Genomic DNA, 19,743 nt, shown 5'->3' on the forward strand with positions numbered 1-19,743 from the left:
GGATGCCACATGTCTAAACCACCAAGCAACCACACAGCAGGGTTATCTTTTTATCACATCCCTCTTGGTTCTCCTGTTCCAATGTGTTAAAGAATTTAGAAGCTGGCCTCCAATCTACAATGGGAAAGATCTGCCCTCTATTTTTATATGAAACACTTTAATTGCTAACAATATCACTGACGTTATTAGCACATACACAGGAAGGAGGGTATACCCTTGAAATCACTTATCCCCCAAAGGCAAAATACTTTGAAAGAAGCAAAAGCAGAGGAGATCAGTGGGAGGGGACTTTGAATAAAGTTGTGCTTTGGTGTTTTGAAGTTCTACCTGAGTGTTCTCCACCCAGGAGCTGAAGACCTTCCCTCCCTTCACTCAATGTAGCCCATGAACTAGACTGCACAGGGCCTAATTTATTCACTGACTCTTTGCTTCCTTTCCTGAAGTCCGTAATCCAGTTGCAGTGAGGTGTGGTAGATGATTTGGAAAGAGGAATGCTACACATTCTTCACATACAATGTCTAAGATAAAATAACACCTTCCTTTTCTCCTTCATTTGAAGACTTCAACTCAAGACTTCTTGTAGGAAAAGTAGAATGGCCAAATTAAAATCATTCTTGAATTATGCTTGACTTTAAAAATTAACTTAGGTCTTGCTGAAGAACAAGAAAAATTCTGGAATTGACTTTGGTCCCTGTCTTTCCTGACTGGCCAGGACACAAAAAAATTTGGACTTACCAAGGTCCAAATCCCTTGTTCCTTGGGTAAGAGAAAGGAAGGTGCTAAGGTCCATGTGGCCCAGGTAAGACCCGGTTTGGCTTGTGAAATGGATGTGCTGACTATGGTGGGTTCCAGCCCCTACAGGGATGCAGCCACTCCCCATCACTGAGGGGTGGGAAGATGGAAATGAGCAACCATCCCTTCCCAGGTGAGGAAATCCAACCCGGGGACGAAAGGAAGGACGCATTCACTCCATCCAAGAGATCTCGGCGTGTACACACAAGTGCTCATTACTGGGGACGCGGGGCTTCAGCCGGCCCAGCGCTGCCGCGTGGAGCACCAGACTCTGCCACCGAAGTCCCGGCTGCGAATCTGCCTCTCCCCATCCTCCCCTGGTTGTTCTCTGTCAACTGTTGGACCAGCCAGGACAGGGCAACAGGGCCGGGCCTGAACCGCCCCTCTGCGGAACACTTCAGAGCGCCCAGGGAGCACTAAGCAGACAAGGTGCTGCAGTGAAGAAAGCTGTCACTTTACCTTGTTGCTTACTGAGGAACAGCGGAGGGGGGGCGACGCCAGGACCTCGCGGCTCCGTGCCGTGCGTGGCCACCGGGCTCCGGCTGGAACTCGCGGCTTCGGCAGGTGTCCCCTGGGCGGTGGGCCCCTCGGGCGGCGCCGGGGCTCCGTCCCCTGAGGGCAGCTCGGGGCCGGCGTGGGGGGCGGCCGCGGGGAACTTGAGGAAGGGGCCGGGGTCGGCCAGGCCCTGGCGGCTGGCTGCGCCCTCCTCGGCCCGGGCGCCCGGCTCCTCCCGGATGGCGTCCAGGGCGCCTGGCTTCATCGGGGGCGAGTCCTGCTCCCGCTTGGGGCTCTCCTCTGAGGCGGAGGACGCGTCGCACGACTCGATGATGAGCTCGCTGTCCAGCTCGGCCTCGCGTTCCTCCCTCAGGATGCTGTACTGGATGGACGGCGAGGCCGGCGACGGCGGCGGGCCGCCCACGTGGCCGAAGGTCACGTAGCCCGAGGGCAGCGCGTCCTCGGCAGCCAGCGGGTCCTCGGACACCAGCTCGATCTCCGAGTCGCCCGACTCCGCGCTGCTGGCCTCGTGGTCCAGGGGGCTGGGGATGGTCGGCAGCCCGGACCTGGCCTTGGCCTCGGCCCTGTTGGTCACGTGGCCCGCCGGCCGTGGGCTCTCCGTTGTTTCATAGGATAACCCCTTTGCTTCTTTAATGGCAGTGATCAGCTCATCCTCGGAGATGCTGCATTTCCCCTGGGATTCTGCAGCAGATGGTTCTGTCGTCCCACAAAGCGAACAAAGAGCCAAAGAGGCACACACACGGACAGACAGATGGACACAGAGAGAAGAAATAAAACAAAATTCCATTAGGGGAGATGTTTTCTTGTTGCTTGAGAAACACATATCTCATTAGCACAAAAATAGTCTGTTTCCAGGGCTATGCTGAAAAGGCAGGCCACCTGAAGGAAAAGGCTAATTACTGTTATGGCCCAATTAATCAGTGTTTTACATACCTATCTATCTTCATCTAGCTACTTAAAAAAATGACAAAGCACTTTCTTAGCAACAGTCCCTCAGTTGGTTTTTCTATTTCAGTGTGGCAAAGATTCTAGAAGTCACGGTTTTAATTTCTGATTCATTCTCTCAGGGAAGTTTTCCAGGTTCACAGATTTCATCAGGTAATCTGATGTACAGAACTCTCTATTTTGGCCCACCAATATCAACAAATCTGAAAAATCATCCATTACTCCTTACCCATTGCTTTTCATGTTCCCTCCTTCAGTAAGACAAAGAAAGCTTAGTCTGGATCCTTATATACAATTTGATATCTGAGCTCTACATTTCCCATAAGAATCAATACCTTTACTCTTTTTCAGTGGAAAGTGTAACAAAGTAGAGCAATATAAGAGAAAATTTTTGCCAGTTCTACTGAGCAGGCTGTGAAGATGACCATAATGCACAATGCCCCTGGGCTTCTAACGATGGAGCCCACTATCATTCATTTTCCTCTCTTCCCTTCTTGAGAAGAACAAAACCCAAGAGTCACCCCCAGTCCCCTGGGTGAATGCCTGCCTTCTGCCTGATGTTTATCCAGATGGCCGGAAAACGTCACCAGCAATCTTGCTGATATTTCTCTCCCTTAGATGAGACCACCTGGGATCACCATGATGACAGTTTTTGGGAGCTTGGTTTTTCCCTTGCCGTACAGCAGGGCCTTATTTCAGAATATTCCAGACAGTGGTCTCCGGCCCTTTCATAAGCAAGAAATACTTGTCATTTCTCCGAAGCTTTGAGGTCACTGATTTGGGAGGTGAGGGGAGCAGACTATGGCTAGGTAATCTGTTGCCTTAGGATTGTGGGAGAACCCCAATGGACAAAACATTTCCGATTTGTCTAATTCTTTATAAAGCAGAACTGATTTTATCCTTTATCCATACAGCATTCATTCATCTATTATTTATTGAGAACCTACTATGTGTTAGGCTCTCTTCTAGGCATTTGGGACATATTTAGTGAATGAAAGATGTAACAAAATCTCTGCTTATATTCTAGTGGGAGGAGAACACAATACATAATTATATATAGTAAATGAGTAAAGTATATAGTAGGTAAGATGTTAAGTGCTGTGAAAAAAAGTAGAGTAGGGTGAAGGGATCAGGAAGGCTGGGAGAAGGTGGGGATGAATCTGCAATTTTATTTTTTTAATGATTGTATTTATTTATTTGAGAGAGAGAGAGCGCACAAGCAGGGGAAGCAGCAGGCAGAGGGAGAGGGAGAAGCAGGCTTCCCGCTGAGCAAGAAGGATGAAGGGCTTGACCCCAGGACCCCGGGATCCTGACCTGAACCAAAGGCAGATGATTAACCGACTGAGCTACCCAGGCACCCCTGAATCTGTAATTTTAAGTAGGGTAGCCAAGATAGACCTCGCTGAGAAGGTAACCTATATTCAACACTTGGGGATTCAAGAGAGTAGACTCATGATGATAATCAGAGGAAAAAGCATGCCAAACAAAGGGAACCCATAGTGCAAAGGCCTGGAGGTGGGACCTGCAATGGTTTCTAGGTATCACAAAGATGCCCAAAGGGTCTGACCAAAGTCCTGCTGTACAGCATTCCTAGGAGACCAGCAAGCGGGCACGCAGGGCCTGGGGCTCAGAGGGCTACAAGTAGCCCCGCAAGGCTGCCTGCCCTGTGTGCAAGCTGGCCTAGTGCTATGTGGACCAGGAGACTGGCTAGTGTCCACTCATTTTCTACAACTAGGAGCCCTGAGAGGCTTTATATTTGTTTATGTGATGATTTGATTAACATCTGGCTTTTCAGCCTTCCCCACTTTCTCTGACCCCAGACTGGAAGCCCTAGGAGGGCAAAGGGCAGCCAACACCTTTTTGTTCACGGTCGTATCCCCAGCACCTAGTGCAGGGTCTGGCTGACGTAAGGACTAGCTCAAATCTTTACAACAGTGGTTCTTAATCATGTGTATGGCTTAAAACTACCCTCAGAAATTTTGCCTTAGCTGAAGTAAGTCTGAAGGGGCCTAGCCATTTGTATTTTATAACTCCAAGGGTAATTTTTTTTTAAAGATTTTATTTATTTTTTTGAGAGAGAGAGAGAGCACAAGCAGGGGGAACGGCAGGCAGAGGGAGAGGGAGAAGCAGGCTCCCCATGGAGCAGGGAGCTGGTCAAGGGGCTCAATTCCAGGACCCTGGGATCATGACCTGAGCCGAAGGCAGATGTTTAACCAACTGGACCACCCAGGCACCCCTCCAAGGGTAATTCTAATAGTCACCTGTAGTTAGGGTTGGCAGACTTGGTAAATAAAAATAGAGGACATCCAGTTACATTTGAATCTCTGCTAAACTCTGCATTTTTTCAAGTGTATGTCCCATGAAATATTAGTATTTTATTTGGCAACCCTACCTCCAGTTGAAAACCATTGAGGTAGAGCACTCAGAAAAGGATCCAGGATCTTGCTTCATTTACTCAAGAATAAGGATGGCATCAGATAGCTGGGGGATGTGGGATGGAAGGGCCTGATGTATTTCATCTTGGGCAGGTGAAGGTACTACCCTGAAAAGAATCCATCCTTATTATGAGTTAAAAGCTTCTCAGTAGAAATTAATAGATGTTGTCCTTCGTTCTTAACGGGAACCAAAAGTTTAACAAAGTGCTAAGAGGAATCGGGGAAAAAACTAGAACAAAATAGAAGTTTCTGTACACTCAGTTTTAAAATTTATGGGCCTCTGGCTAAGATATTGGTTATTATGTGGCATGACTAACACAGCAAAGCTAGAAACAGTCAGCAAAAATACCTGAACAGATTATAAAAACTGAGAAGGTTAGAACTGCCCTGCCTGGGGAGATGTGTTTGCTGCTGACAATAATTAGACGACATAATTTAGAAGGATAAAAGGCAAGGGGCACATGGGCCAGTTTGCCAAGCTGCAGAGGCCACTGTATAGCTGTGAATGGTGCTGCCATCCCCGTCTCCCCTTTGCTCCTGGCTCATTCTTCACTCATCATCCAGAGGGGTCACTTGAAAACACACATCTGATCCTGCCCCTCTTTCCTTCCTTCTCCCCACTCTGGCCACATTGAGCTTGCAACATTCCCGGCTCCGGGCCTCTGCACTGGCTGTCCCCTCAGCCTGGCCCCTCTTCCTCAGGTAGCTGCATGGTCTACATGGTTTGCTGCTTCAGGTCTCTGCTCCCCCAGTCCCCAGTCAGGTCTCGGCCCAGAGCCCTCAGCAGGGAGAAGCCTTTCCTCACAACCACCCCCATCACTCTCTTACACTGTGTCTTGCTTTATTTTTCTTCATTACCATTATAAATACCTGATATTACACATTTATTTATTTGTGTGTAAGTGTTCCCAGTAAGAATGCAAGCTCCACGCAGACAGAAATCCTGCTGGGTTTCAGCACTGTATCCCCAGTGTGGTGACGGGACAATGTCTAGCATGGAGAAAATCGTCAACACACACCTGTTAAGTGAAGGGATGGATGCATGAATGAATGAATGAATGCCAATTCCCAGATTAAAACCCTCCAGTGGTTTCCTATTGCATTTGGAACAGAATCCAAAATCTTCATCCTAGCATGTGAATCCCTGAACAATCTGGGCCCTGCTCACCTCTGCAACTCTGTTCTATGCCATACTTGGCCTTTGCTCCTATAAAAATTAATAAAGGGAAACCTCGCTAATGTAGAGCGGGGAGGCTAGAAGGGGGGCGCTATACCACTCGATGCCAATTACAGGAAGAACTGTCAATTACAGACCCCAACAGAAGAATCATCCACAGGAAGGAATGATCACTTACAGGCCCCAAAAGAAAAAGACGTATATGAATCTTCTAGGAAAAGCTGATTCCCTCTGCAACTCAGCCAATGAGGAACCATCATCAGCCTGAACTCTTGCTTTTCTCCAATGGACTTTCATTCAAAACAGCCCCTCCCAACTTCCTTGGTCTTTTCCATAAAACAATGTTCCTCTCCTCTGTTGGACATGCCTATGGTTTTACCATAGATAGCATGTCCTGAATTGTAATGCTCTGCTATTCCTGAATAAACCAATGTTTGCTGGCAAAATATTTATTTTTAAAGTTAACACTTCTTTGCACCATCTTTCAGTTCCCAAATAACACAGCCTTGGGGCCTGTGCGCTTGCTTTCCTCTGTACCTGGGGTCCCCTTTTTACCCCTTCCTTTGAATTGTAAGCTCCTTCTCCTCATTCAAATCTCAGATCACATGACACCTCCTCAGAGAGGCCATCCTTGACCCCTTCACACCCAACACTCTATCACTCCTTAGAGGAATCAGACTGTGAAATTTCAGATGCTATGAAATTGATTTACTTCTTACTGCTTATTTCTTACTAAGGGAAGCTGGAGTGGTTTAATAATGACCTCTCGATTACTGTCCTCTCTGAGGCTAATACCTGGAAGAACATCCATGACCGCCATAACATAGTCCTAGGAGTTGTGTCAGAAACAACATGGTGCCAGTGGGCCAGTGGTCTGGCATGTGTCAGGACACTGAGCATATTTTCCTAGGGTGCTTCACTTGTATTCATGATTGATCTTGGCTGAGAAGAAACTTCCAGTATGTAAGCTGTAAGAATTTTTGCCTCTGTATCTCAGAGTATATTATTTAACATGATGAAAATAGTTCAGTACTTTGGAGAAAATTACAAAATGGAATAATCTATTGGAATTGAAGGAAATATATTAGACTCCTTGCTTAAGCTTCAGGGTCTGTGGCTAAAATTGTTCTAAATGAGAATTTCTCCTGATTCATAATTCACATCATTAGAATTACTAGAATTAGATAATTAGAATCATTATTATTATTATCAGAGTGTCACATGAGAGTTCCAGGGGCTCACAAGATGGGCAGGGAGCTAGGGTAACCTCTTAGGATAAAAAGAACAAGGAGAAAGGCCTCAGTGACAAGCTAATTCCTCCTATCTTTCCTGTTAATTTTATTCTTATCTGTTGTCATTTGACTCAGGTGTTATGATGTGAGGCGTGTGTGGAGAGAGGAGCTGAACATGGGAGAGAACTTTGCAGGAGCAAAGGACTTACTGGGTCTGGGGACTTTCTCTTTCTTGAATACACTTTGCTTAGAATGTTTATTTGGAGCAACTGCAGAAAAAAACCATTGCCCTAATCCAATGCTGTTAAGTGCACAACCAAGGTCATAAAACTCCAAGATCATGTCAGTCAGATCTGTCTTTTTCTTATCTTGAAGCTGCTCCAAAACCTTAATGGGCTATAGCTACTGAGAAAAGACAAAAGGAAATGTCTTAATAATTCCTAAGCCCTGTATCACAGCAAGTCTTTCTCATCAGGTCTGCAAACTATAATTTTTACATGAGGCGTGTGCCATGTAAATGGACCTGTATGTGCTAGGGCATTTCACTCTTCCTGAAGACTGCCTGAAGTTCTTCTAAAAATGACCACCAGACAACCCCACAGCTTGGCAAAACAGAGCCGATAATATAGCTTCCATCTTCAGAGCATCAATATCTTTATGTCATTGAATAACAGAAGGGTTTTACAATGCATTATCACAAAGACCACAAGGAGGCTTCAAGACTCAGATATGTTGCTACTTCATGTTGTAATCTGAGACAAGTCACATCTAATCCATTTAGAGCCTCAGTTTCCTTATTTGTTGTCACTACCCAAATCTCAATTTACATCACATAGAAATTCACTGTGGCCTCATACCTCCTTGTCCTTGAACCTCCTCGGGCGGGAAGGCCCCCCTCCTCTTCACCTGGTTATTTCCTTCTGCTCCATTCACCTGGGAGCTGCTGGACTCCCAGTGCTCGTCTGCACTCTATGTTTCCCTCTCTCAGAACACAAATACACAGGAGTGTGACTATCTCCTTGGTCATCTGTTCCACTGGAAGGCAGAAACTGTTTTTGTTTGTTTGTTTGTTTGTTTTTTCAGTTCCAGCCTCACCGGTACCTAGTAGAGTGCCTGACCAAAAGAATGTATGTAGAACATGTTTGTTGAACGAATGGATGAATTTGAAAATCAGTGACACGGTGCAGTGGATCTTTACGACGCTTGGAGTTTTTATAGTTGAATGAGTCTGAGATCAGGTTGGAGAAGGGGAGGAATTGATGCTAAAATATTTAGGGAAACAGGACAGGAAGCACTTCCATTGAGTCCTAACACCTGGACTTACTGGACTTACTGCATTATCAGGATTTAGAGCAAGCACTCCTAATAGGCTTTCAATCTGTTTTAAGACTTCAGTAAAAGCTCCTGCACCTGACTACTGAAAATCATTTTTTTTTTTTTTTTTTGTAAATCAGAAAGGTTTGTAAATCACTTTTGAGTAGGGTAAGAATGCCAGCCACTGGGCGCCTGGGTGGCTCAGTCGTTAAGCGTCTGCCTTCAGCTCAGGTCATGATCCCAGGGTCCTGGGATTGAGTCCCACATCGGGCTCCCTGCTCGGCAAGAAGCCTGCTTCTCCCTCTCCCATTCCCCCTGCTTGTGTTCCTGCTCTCGCTCTCTCTCTCTGTCAAATAAATAAATAAAATCTTTAAAAAAAAAAAAAACTTATAAAAAGAATGCCAGCCACTAGAGGCTGGGGAAGATCCAAGGACCTCTCATTGTCCTCTCCATCCTGATGCCTCATGAACATTGAAAAGAGGTAGACATGCAAAGGCTTCACTTTTGCCACCCAGGATGGGGTGGTACGGGGTGGGGTGGGGACACTCCTGTTACCATTCTGGCCTGTCACCTGGGTACAGGAGAATCCTTTGAATTTGAGAGGATATACGGTTTAACACCCTGCCTTGGGTCACAGTAGGAGAATTTTCAAGTTGACAAAGATCAGAGCTTAGTGAATTCTGAACTTTTTTATTCTAATGAAATAAATCCTCTAAGTTTAAAAAATAAAACTGTATGCAGAACTTCAACAAAGTAAAAAGACAAAAAATGACCCTGCTGAGGTTGAAGGAGGAAGAAGAGTATCCTTTTTTTTTTTTTTGGTTTCCTCTCACTGCCCATGTCCCCCTAAAGACTCTGAAGTGCACCCCAGCCCCCCTTCATTGTACAGACTTGGAGCTGGGACGAGGAATGTGCAATGCCCTGTTCCCGGTGGCCCAGCTGGTCTGGGGAGGACAGGCACGGTGCTCTCTCTGGGATGCCTCCAAGGACCCAGAAGTCCACGTGGGAAGCTAACTAGAAGCAGACACCACCTCCCTCTCTGCTCTGAATGGTGGAGCCACATGAGGAATTCCCTGTTCCAGTGTGTCATCCTTACCTCTCCCCTCAAACGAAGAAAGAAACACTTTACAAGACAAATCTGACAGGACTTCCAGGGAAATCCCAGATCTCAACCTTAGTACCATGAGCACAAGACTGAAAAAGTTGTATGTTAATTAAATCCAGTTAAACTGAGCCTTAAAGGGACCCTATAGTAAAATATTTTGAATACAGATTCGCATTCCTTTAATACTCAGATCTCCATATCCTGAGTTTTCCCAAGGCAGGGAACACCGACTGGATCCCTTACCTGTCCCGGAAGACGGGGGCGTGACGGACCCCGGGCTGTCATCTTCAGGCTCTGAGACGGTGACTGTGGGGACTGTGTCAGGACTTGGTTTCAGACAGATATCTTGCTTCTCGGGGGTCTTCTCTTGGGTCGCGGTTTCAACAGAAGGCTCGATTTCAGTCAGCGTGATTTTGACAGGGGCAGTGATCAGAGGAGCCCTGTGCTGTTCTTCAGAGAGATCATCTATGTAGGGTGCAAATGTTGATTCTTCAAATAAATGGTCCTTGAGGATTTTTCCCTCCACAGGAACTGGTTTCTCTGGTTCACGGGCCTCCTCAGATTTTGTTGAGCTATCAGTGTCCTTATTCTTAAAGTCCGAGCCTTTCTCTTCCAACGTGGGGTGACATTGCTCCCGATATTTCACCTCCTCCGGCCTGGTTATGTCAATGTATTTATAGGCTTCTGCTTTCATCTGGTCCAGGGGGTCTGCTAAGATCTTGTTCACTTCAGTGGACTCTGCCGGAGTCATCTCAATTCCCGAATCAGAACTAAATAAGCCACGAGGCTCCGTCCCAGGCACATCTGCTAAGGAGGGGCCGGGGGTACTCAACTCCTCAGGGCTATCAGAAGTGGTGACTTGGCCATTTTCCTTCTGAAGAATTCCCGTGAAATATGTAGAATCCTCCCGAGGTGGGTAACAGATGTTGGAAATCAGAGACGTGTAACACGATCCTTCCCCATCTTTTGATGCTGTTGAAAAGGTATGATCCATGGCACTGGAGACATCTGCCGTACCTATGAATCAAAACAGCAGCAGACAGTGAGTGGGCGCCTGGCTTCGGTTCTCTCTCCTGCCTAACCCCCCACCCACCCCTGTCCTGTGAAGACATGGCTTCCTTTCCCCTGAAGCCCTGGGAGTTCCCTCGGAGCACACTCATGTTCGTTTTCCTTGTCTCCCTCCTGGCCCACGGCACTGGTGTTTTCCTGGTGGCAGAGCACACAGGTCCACATGAGTAGTTGGGGACAGATCCCAGAGGAGTAGAAAGCTGATGTTTCAAAATCTACTATCTCAATATACAGTGACTTGGTCCTTCTTGGTATTTTTCAGCAGAGGCCCTCTTTGTATCTCAAGTATTAATGACTCTTTAAATATAGCTGGAAAGGTAGGCTAATTCAGGTTTGTAGATGCAAAAATGGGATAGCCGAGTGGGGAGAGGGGCTGCTCTTGGAGACTCAGAGAGCTGGGAAAGGCCTCAAGAGACCCTCTGGCCTGGCCCTTTCAGTCAGGGACACCTGCTTCACCTGGACGGATGCTGTCCCTTCTCTTTTTAAAGGTCCTCAGCTAAAGGGACTCCTAGTTTTCCAGTGGCCTCATCCCAAAGTGGTATCACTTTAATAAGCGCTTCCCTATTTCTGCAGTTTTCTCCTCATTTTGTTTTCCTCCTCATTCACCCACCTACTGCCCATTTTCTACCTTCCAGGGATATTCAAAATGACCCACTGGGAATTTCTTGGTTCCACTGGTGGTGTTAAGGGCAAAACAAGTTTCTATAGTTCGAGTCTATGCAATGTTTTCACTTGGCCTTTATTCTACTCATAAACCAGCCCAAAAATTCACTAATAGCAAGAAGAGGGGAACACTCTATAATTTTTCTTTGCTATAAAATGCTGCCAGAGGGGAAAAAAAACTAACATTTATTGAGCCTTTATCTTGTGTTAAGCAGTGGAATTTTACCTAATTCTCAAAACTCTTTTATAAACTAAGCCCCACACTCTCAACCCATCACACACATACACACACACAAACACACACGAAGCCCTTAGGACACACTCAAAGAATATTCCAGGGCATCAATCCATAAAAGTAAAAAAGAAAGTAGTACAGTAATATAATAATATTAATAGCTAATATCTGCGTGTTTGCCATGCATCAGAGATAGTTCCAAGCTTTTAATTAATATTTACTCACTTAATCATCAAAGCAATCCTAGAAGATGGGTGCTATCATTAGCCACATTTTACAGACAAGGACATCCCAGCCAAGATTCAAACCCAAGAAGTTTCAAAGTCAGTAAACATGCCCTAACACCCTCTGCACCTCCTTAAATCAGTTTGTGAAGTTTTCTTCAAAGGAATTTTGACACTTCTCCAAAGAAGACATAAAAATGGCTAACAGACACATGAAAAAATGTTCATCATCATTAGCCATCAGGGAAATTCAAATCAAAACCACACTGAGATACCACCTCACACCAGTTAGAATGGCAGAAATGGACAAGGCAAGAAACAACAAATGTTGGAGAGGTTGTGGAGAAAGGGGAACCCTCTTACACTGTTGGTGGGAATGCAAGTTGGTACAGCCACTTTGGAAAACAGTGTGGAGGTGCCTCAGAAAATTAAAAATAGAGCTACCCTATGACCCAGCAATTGCGCTACTGGGTATTTACCCCAAAGACACAGATGTAGTGAAAAGAAGGGCCATATGCACCCCAATGTTCATAGCAGCAATGTCCGCAATAGCCAAACTGTGGAAAAGAGCCGAGATGCCCTTCAACAGATGAATGGATAAAGAAGATGTGGTCCATATATACAATGGAATATCACTCAGCCATCAGAAAGGATGAATACCCAACTTTTACATCAACATGGATGGGACTGGTGGAGATTATGCTAAGTGAAATAAGTCAAGCAGAGAAAGTCAATTATCATATGGTTTCACTTATTTGTGGAACATAAGGAATAGCATGGAGGACATTAGGAGAAGGAAGGGAAAAACGAAGGGGGGGAAATCGGACGGAGAGATGAACCATGAGAGACTATGGACTCTGAGAAACAAACAGGGTTTTAGAGGGGAGGGGGGAGGGGGGATTGGTTAGCCCGGTGATGGGTATTAAGGAGGGCACGTACTGCATGGAGCACTGGGTGTTATACGAAAACAATGGATCGTGGATCACCACATCAAAAACCAATGATGTATTGTATGGTGACTAACATAACTTACTAAAATAAAATTAAAAAAAAAAGAAAAGGTGCAGATGGGGCAGGATTTTACAGATGGGCAGATTTTTTTTTTACATTATGCAAATCAATTGCAACCTCCCTGCCTGCAGGTGACCTTTGTTTGGTGCGTCTACAAGGGGCTGGGAGCTTTGTTGGATTGTGTTAGGCCTAGGTGACAAGGGGACACAGTGATGGCACTTGCCTCCTGTGATATTGTAATGTCTAATAAATATATATTTGAGCTTCAAAAAAAAAGGAATTTTGAATCAGTTTTATTACAAATAAACTTAGCTTTTGTCTTCTTCTAGCTCTCTTCTTGGTGACTCAACCCACTGGTCATCTATGGGGAATGGAAAAGCACACCGCCTCTAGCCCCTTCCACCCTGGCACCTGATGTTTTCCTTCCCTGGAGCTCTCTTCCCCCAGATACCTGCCTACCTCACCCCTTCACCACCAAGTCTGCTCAAATGTCACCTTCTTAAGGAAGATGACCCCGACCACTCTCTCTCCAAGTGCGACCGGCCCTCCCCTCCCTACTCCCTGGCAATCCTGTGCCCTCCTACCCTTCTCTCTACCTTTTCTTTTTCCCATAACTCTTGTCTCCTTCTAAAATACCACTTAATTAACCGATTTATTTATTACCTATTTATTGATTGTTGAGGTATGTTCCATGAGGGCAGGAATCTTTGAATATTTTGTCCACTAAGGCAGCCCAACACCTAGAATGGGGCCTGGCACACGATAAGTGCTCAAATACTTGCCAAATAAAAGAAGGTATTTTGAAGTTTAGAATAAAACACACATAACAGGATTGTGTGAGAAGACAGGTTGGAAGTATTTTAAAGCTTCTTTCATGATATGGGCTCAGTCCACATGTAGACCTCACTAGAGGCAGGGGAATCAATCCATTTTCTTAAACTGAGCCAAATACCCTTAAATACCCTTAAAGTTTCTCTAGGTTCTAACTTACTGAAATGTGTATACATTATATAGTGCCTATCAGATAGAAATTATGAAAACAGAAAGTCCTTCCAGACAGTAAATTATGTGAGAGTCCTGTGGGACTGTTAGAACAGAGAAGCCGAGCTGAGCCTCAAGGCTCAGGAAAGCCAATTAATTCTTGTCAGGGCTTCCTGCAGAGCTGGCAGATGTGAGAGCTGAGGCCGGAGCAAAAGCCAGTTGCCCCAGGTTGGAACCAATATTGTTACATTGTTAAATACAAATCCACCAAATAAAAGTGCTTTTCTTGTCTGGGCTAGAAAGGACTACTTTCTTTATATAACTAGGGATTACTTGGAATGTCTGACTTCCTCATTCTCTCTGGCTGTTTCCCTGTCATCTACAAGTCTGATTTGTGTGGAGGCAGATGTACCTGAGAGTCAATGTGTGGACCCAGGGATGCTCCCTCTGGAGGCAGCTGGACCAGAGGGCACAGTAAATTCAGTTAGCTGGATGCATTTAAAATGGGATTGAACTTTAAATTTTCAATTTGCAAGGAATTTTTCTGGAATGTACTTATAATAAAAAACTGAAGGATTCACAAGCCTCTATTCTGGCCAAAAGCTAAGTGGAAGAAGAATGAAAACAAGCCAAGACTATTGTCATTGGAGCACATGTGTGGATATAATCAGGCTTTTGTGTCCACCCATGTCAGATCAGAAATACTAATCATGAGCTAGACAAATTCAGTAATTTCATCAAGGGTGGGTGTTTTGTTTTATTTTATATCTTTAATTCTCTGGCAGTGCTAAAGAATGAGATGGTAAAGATGACTTGCAGAAGATGGTCTTATATTCCCCAAGGAAAGTTTCAAGCCTCAGATCCTTTAGTTCTTAAACTCTGACTCATCCTCCCAGAATTGAGCTCCTTGGATTGGTGGCCTACAACTTAATTTTGAATTCTGGTTCTACCACTATCAGTTGGGAGACTGTGGAAGCCTCTCTGTGCATCAGTTTATTCATTTTGAAAATGGGGGCAGGAATGGCTCCTCTTGGATGGGGCTGTTACAGGGATTAAATGACATAAGGCACTTAGCTCTTCGCCTGGCACATAGCACGCCCTCAATAAATGAGAGCTATGGATTTTATTATTACTCTATTTTCCAAAGAGGATACTAGCCATTTCCAACACATTCCCACCTGTCTATTAGTTTGGTACTTTATCCGTAATGAGGTGCAATCGGGGTCTTTTGGGCAAGGAGTTAAATCTAGCCAAACCATACACATGTTGCACTCTGGGGTCTGCCTTAGATGCTAAAGTCCCCAGAGTGCAAGGCCATGGCTGTCTGCACAGCATCATGAGCAGGTGGTTGCTTCTTAAGTACTTTCTAGGGATGCAACGGACATAGATCCATAGACATGGTGATGACTGACCTGAATGTGAAAAGTTGAAACTTACCAAGACAATAGACAGAAAAGGAACAGAAGTATTCAGTGTCCATGGATGAGCTTTCTCCCTTGTGGATGGAGCTCATTCTGACTCCTCAAGGCGAAGAGAAGGGGTCTAGGGTTTAAGATGATGCTTTATAATTCAGTAAAGCCCCTCTTACTGCTTTGAAATGGAAACTGAGAATGCCAGAAAGAAAGACTGATTATACCAAAAGGTTTTCTCAGCACAGAGGTAGATATGCTCCATTAGAGAAATCTGGTTTACCTACCTCCCAGGATTAAAAACAAAACAAAACAGAAAACACCAATTATTGTTTGAATAGAGCCAATATTTACAGATATAGGGGACATTAGTCCCATTAAATTGAGAAATATATTTTTAAAACGGGGGGGACAATATAAAAAATCTGGAATGTCAGTGGGGGTGGGGAGAGAGATACAGATTAAAATTCAAGAATTAGAGGCCAGAAGCAGTGACCCGGAATGAATCTGCATTCATTTTCCCCACAATCGTTTGCCCTTAGGCTGCCTGTGTGATGGATGGCTGTAGCCTGCAGAGTTTAGGCTGTAAGGCTTTTTCCCTGAAACTCCCACTCATCTTTTCTGAGTGCTGAGATATCAGCAGGCCCACAGGATGGAGGCTGACACATGTAACAACAGAGCCATTTATGAGGGATGAACATACCAGGGAGGCTCCAGGAGCCTCTATGTCACCTAGAAAACATTCTCCTTCTCAAATTAAGTGGTCTGTGATTTAATATGAAAAATGGGTGTTGAAAAATCCAGGTATACCCATTCTTTATAATTTTATGTGATTATTTAATAAAGTTAAAAAAAAAAAAAAGAAAGAAAAAGAAAGAAAAACGAGCCTGCGTTCTCCAGCGAAAGACTCTAAGCCAAAGCTGGTGGCAAGTTTGGGGGTTTAAGAATATGAGTAACTACTCTTTCTTTCCCCAATTTCCTGCCTTATTTAAAGCTTCCTGTCAGAATAATAGATTTAGCTGTTGAGATTGCAAAATTAATGTTTAATAAAAAATGAGTCAGCAAGGGTTTGTTTTTTTGTGGGTGTCCCCCCCCCATATGAAAAGCTAGGACTTGCACTGCTTGTGGAATTTTCACTTTAGCAGAAAATTCTTTTAGAGGAAAAAACCTGGCCTGGCAGACAAACCACTGTCTAAGTTTCTCTGACAGTTCTCAGCAGTGCCTTGGAATGCACAAAGCCACAGAGCACCAAGATGGAATGGGAGTAGAAATTCTGAGGAGCCTGGAAATGTGGGATATAGTCTGCCTGCTGTCCAAAGGTGAAAATGTGATTCTATGACCTTCTTTGGGGGACAATCATTTTTGGGAGGAGAGGGGAGGTAAATATTTGTAATTCACTTAGATCTTAAGAAAAAGTCCTTCAAACCCTACATAGACTTCCCATTTCCTTTTTAAACAGCTTTATTGGTTATGTGAATTATATTCACAAACTATAAAATTCCCTCGTAAAGTGTTGAGTCCAGCAGTTTTTGTATATTCACAGAGTTATACAACCATCATCACTATCAGTTCTACCCACCTAACTCAGATGCATTCTACCCTGATGCTTTCAATACAGAGAAAGCTCTCAGTTACCCCTGCCATGCAAAGAATTACCTTTGGGACATAAACAAGAGCAACCCCATCCTTTTTTTTTTTTTTTTTAGTCTTAGGATTTTCTTTTTTTTTTTTTAATTTTTTTATTGTTATGTTAATCCCCATACATTACATCATTAGTTTTAGATATAGTGTTCCATGATTCATTGTTTGTGCATAACACCCAGTGCTCCATGCAGAACGTGCCCTCCTCAATACCCATCACCAGGCTAACCCATCCTCCCACCCCCCTCCCCTCTAGAACCCTCAGTTTGTTTTTCAGAGTCCATCGTCTCTCATGGTTCTTCTCCCCCTCCGATTTCCCCCCCTTCATTCTTCCCCTCCTGCTACATTCTTCTTCTTCTTTTTTTCTTTCTTAACATATATTGCATTATTTGTTTCAGAGGTACAGATCTGAGATTCAACAGCCTTGCACAATTCACAGCGCTTACCAGAACACAAAGCCTCCCCAGTGTCCATCACCCAGTCACCCCATCCCTCCCACCCCACCCCCCACTCCAGCAACCCTCAGTTTGTTTCCTGAGATTAAGAATTCCTCATATCAGTGAGGTCATATGATACATGTCTTTCTCTGTTTGACTTATTTCACTCAGCATAATACCCTCCAGTTCCATCCACGTCATTGCAAATGGCAAGATCTTATTCCTTTTGATGGCTGCATAATATTCCATTGTATATATATACCACATCTTCTTTATCCATTCATCTGTTGATGGACATCTTGGCTCTTTCCACAGTTTGGCTATTGTGGACATTGCTGCTATAAACATCGGGGTGCACGTACCCTTTCGGGTCCCTACTTTTGTATCTTTGGGGTAAATACCCAGGAGTGCAATTGCTGGATCATATGGTAGCTCTATTTTCAACTTTTTGAGGAACCTCCATACTGTTTTCCAGAGTGGCTGCACCAGCTTGCATTCCCACCAACAGTGTAGGAGGGTTCCCCTTTCTCCGCATCCCCGCCAACATCTGTCATTTCCTGACTTGTTAATTTTAGCCATTCTGACTGGTGTGAGGTGGTATCTCATTGAGCTTTTGATTTGGATTTCCCTGATGCCGAGCGATATTGAACACTTTTTCATGTGTCTGTTGGCCGTTTGGATGTCTTCTTTGGAAAAATGTCTGTTCATGTCTTCTGCCCATTTCTTGATTGGATTCTTTGTTCTTTTGGTGTTGAGTTTGATGAGTTCTTTATAGATTTTGGATACTAGCCCTTTATCTGATATGTCATTTGCAAATATCTTCTCCCATTCTGTCAGTTGTCTTTTGGTTTTGTTGACTGTTTCCTTAAGAGCAACCCCATCCTATTTATCATTTGTTGATAGAATATTGCTCTCTGATTTCCAAAGAGGAAAATAATTGGTTCTGGTCACCTGACTTCAATGCTATGTATACATGGATAGTAGAAAAAAAAAGGTATACTATATTTTGTTTGTACATTAATGTTTCGTTTGCTCTCCCTCCCCACAATGTAGAATCATCTAGCTAATCCCCATAGTTCCTTTTACATGATCTTTCTCCCTTACTTCCCATTCCATGGCTACCTTCTCAGCTGGACTCTAACCACCTTCCCCTTGAATGACTGATAGGTTCCTAAGTGTCTGGCTTCCAGGCTCACCTCTTCTGTGTTCCACCCTGCACATGGCTACCATATGCCTCTCCCTAAAACACTACTTTCATATGTCACTTCTCTACTCCAAAGTCTCTGGTGGCTATCTCTGCCCATCCATTCGCTTAGAATTCAGGATCCTCTTCAATGAGGTCCCAGTCTGCCTTGATGGTTTTATTTCTGAGCCTGCTCAGGAAACACACTTGATCAAGCCCACAGACATGAGATTTTCAGCTTCTACAGCCTTTACTCAACCCTTCCCTTCAGGAAAGGCTCTTTTACTCCTCCCCAAATCCAATTGAAGTCATGGATGATGTGTCATCTCCTCTGGGAAGTCTCCCCCTACTTCCCCACCTCTCAGTGCTTTCTCCCTCATCCCCACTCCAAGGGCCATGACCATTTATTTAGGGCTCACTGGCTTTTCTGCCTTTGTTGTCAGCTATCTCTTTCTGCATACTTGTGGAAAACCATGTCTTATACTTCTTCATATCCCTGAGTTCCTAGTGCTTTGCATATGGTACACACTCCATAATTACTGACTGGATGACTACCTCCATATTACCATCTGATTGAGTCACATTCAAGAGCTCTTAGAATGAGCTTTACCATCAATCATGTATTACTCCAATTTAAAATTTACTCAACGCTTAACCATTGCGAAGCACCAAAATGAAGGACATTCTTATGATTATGTAGGCTTAGTAACCTACTGTGTCACGAACATTCACAATGAAGCCACTGTTTGTAAACAGGAGTTCAGATCCCCCTGGCTGCTTATGGCAGTGATGCTAGAGGGGATCATAACTGGAGCAGGGAGGTCCTATATGGGGCCCGGACATTTAATATATCCTGATTTATCTTTCTGGTCAGGCATGGTGTTATCAGAAAAAAGTAAAGAAGGATCAAAATAGTTCTTTGAGGGGCGCCTGGGTGGCTCAGTCAGTTAAGCGACTGACTCTTGATTTCAGCTCAAGTCATAATCTCAGGGTCATGAGATCAAACCCCACCCCACCCCCGCCAACCCTTGGGCTCCATGCTCCATGCTCAGCGGGGAGTCTGCTTAAGATTCTCTCCCTCTCCCTTTGCCCCTCCCCACCTCGAGAGCGCACTCTCTCTCTAAAAAATTAAAAAAGAGGGGGGGTGGCTTCTCTGAAGTCATCTAATCCCAGGATCTCATCCACAAGATTAAGATTGACCATTTCCCAACTTTAGTTTGAATATTTGCATTGATGGCATCTCACTGCTTACTATGCAAACCTAATTATTAGTAAGTGTTGTAGTTAAGAGCCTATGCCCTGGGGTGAAGTGCAGGACTTTGAATACTGACTCCACCATTACCTGGTTGTGTGAACAGGGGCAGATTTCCTAATG

The 19,743-nt window shown here is 44.5% G+C and overlaps 1 protein-coding gene across 4 annotated transcripts in view; it reads right to left on the reverse strand.

Moving 5' to 3' along the window:
• Nucleotides 1–19,743, reverse strand: part of RTN1 (reticulon 1) — a 309,875-nt gene that overhangs the window by 82,133 nt on the left and 207,999 nt on the right. For all 4 annotated transcript variants that reach the window (XM_032405229.1, XM_032405227.1, XM_032405230.1 and 1 more), the window contains 2 exons: nucleotides 9,760–10,533; nucleotides 1,252–2,004 (listed from right to left, as the gene is read on the reverse strand). In XM_032405229.1, coding sequence (XP_032261120.1) covers nucleotides 1,252–2,004; nucleotides 9,760–10,533 — 1,527 coding nt within the window. The remainder of the gene's footprint in view (nucleotides 1–1,251; nucleotides 2,005–9,759; nucleotides 10,534–19,743) is intronic.

The sequence above is a fragment of the Phoca vitulina genome, unplaced genomic scaffold (genome assembly GCF_004348235.1).
Source record: "Phoca vitulina isolate PV1807 unplaced genomic scaffold, GSC_HSeal_1.0 scaffold7, whole genome shotgun sequence".
Taxonomy (NCBI): Eukaryota; Metazoa; Chordata; class Mammalia; order Carnivora; family Phocidae; genus Phoca; species Phoca vitulina.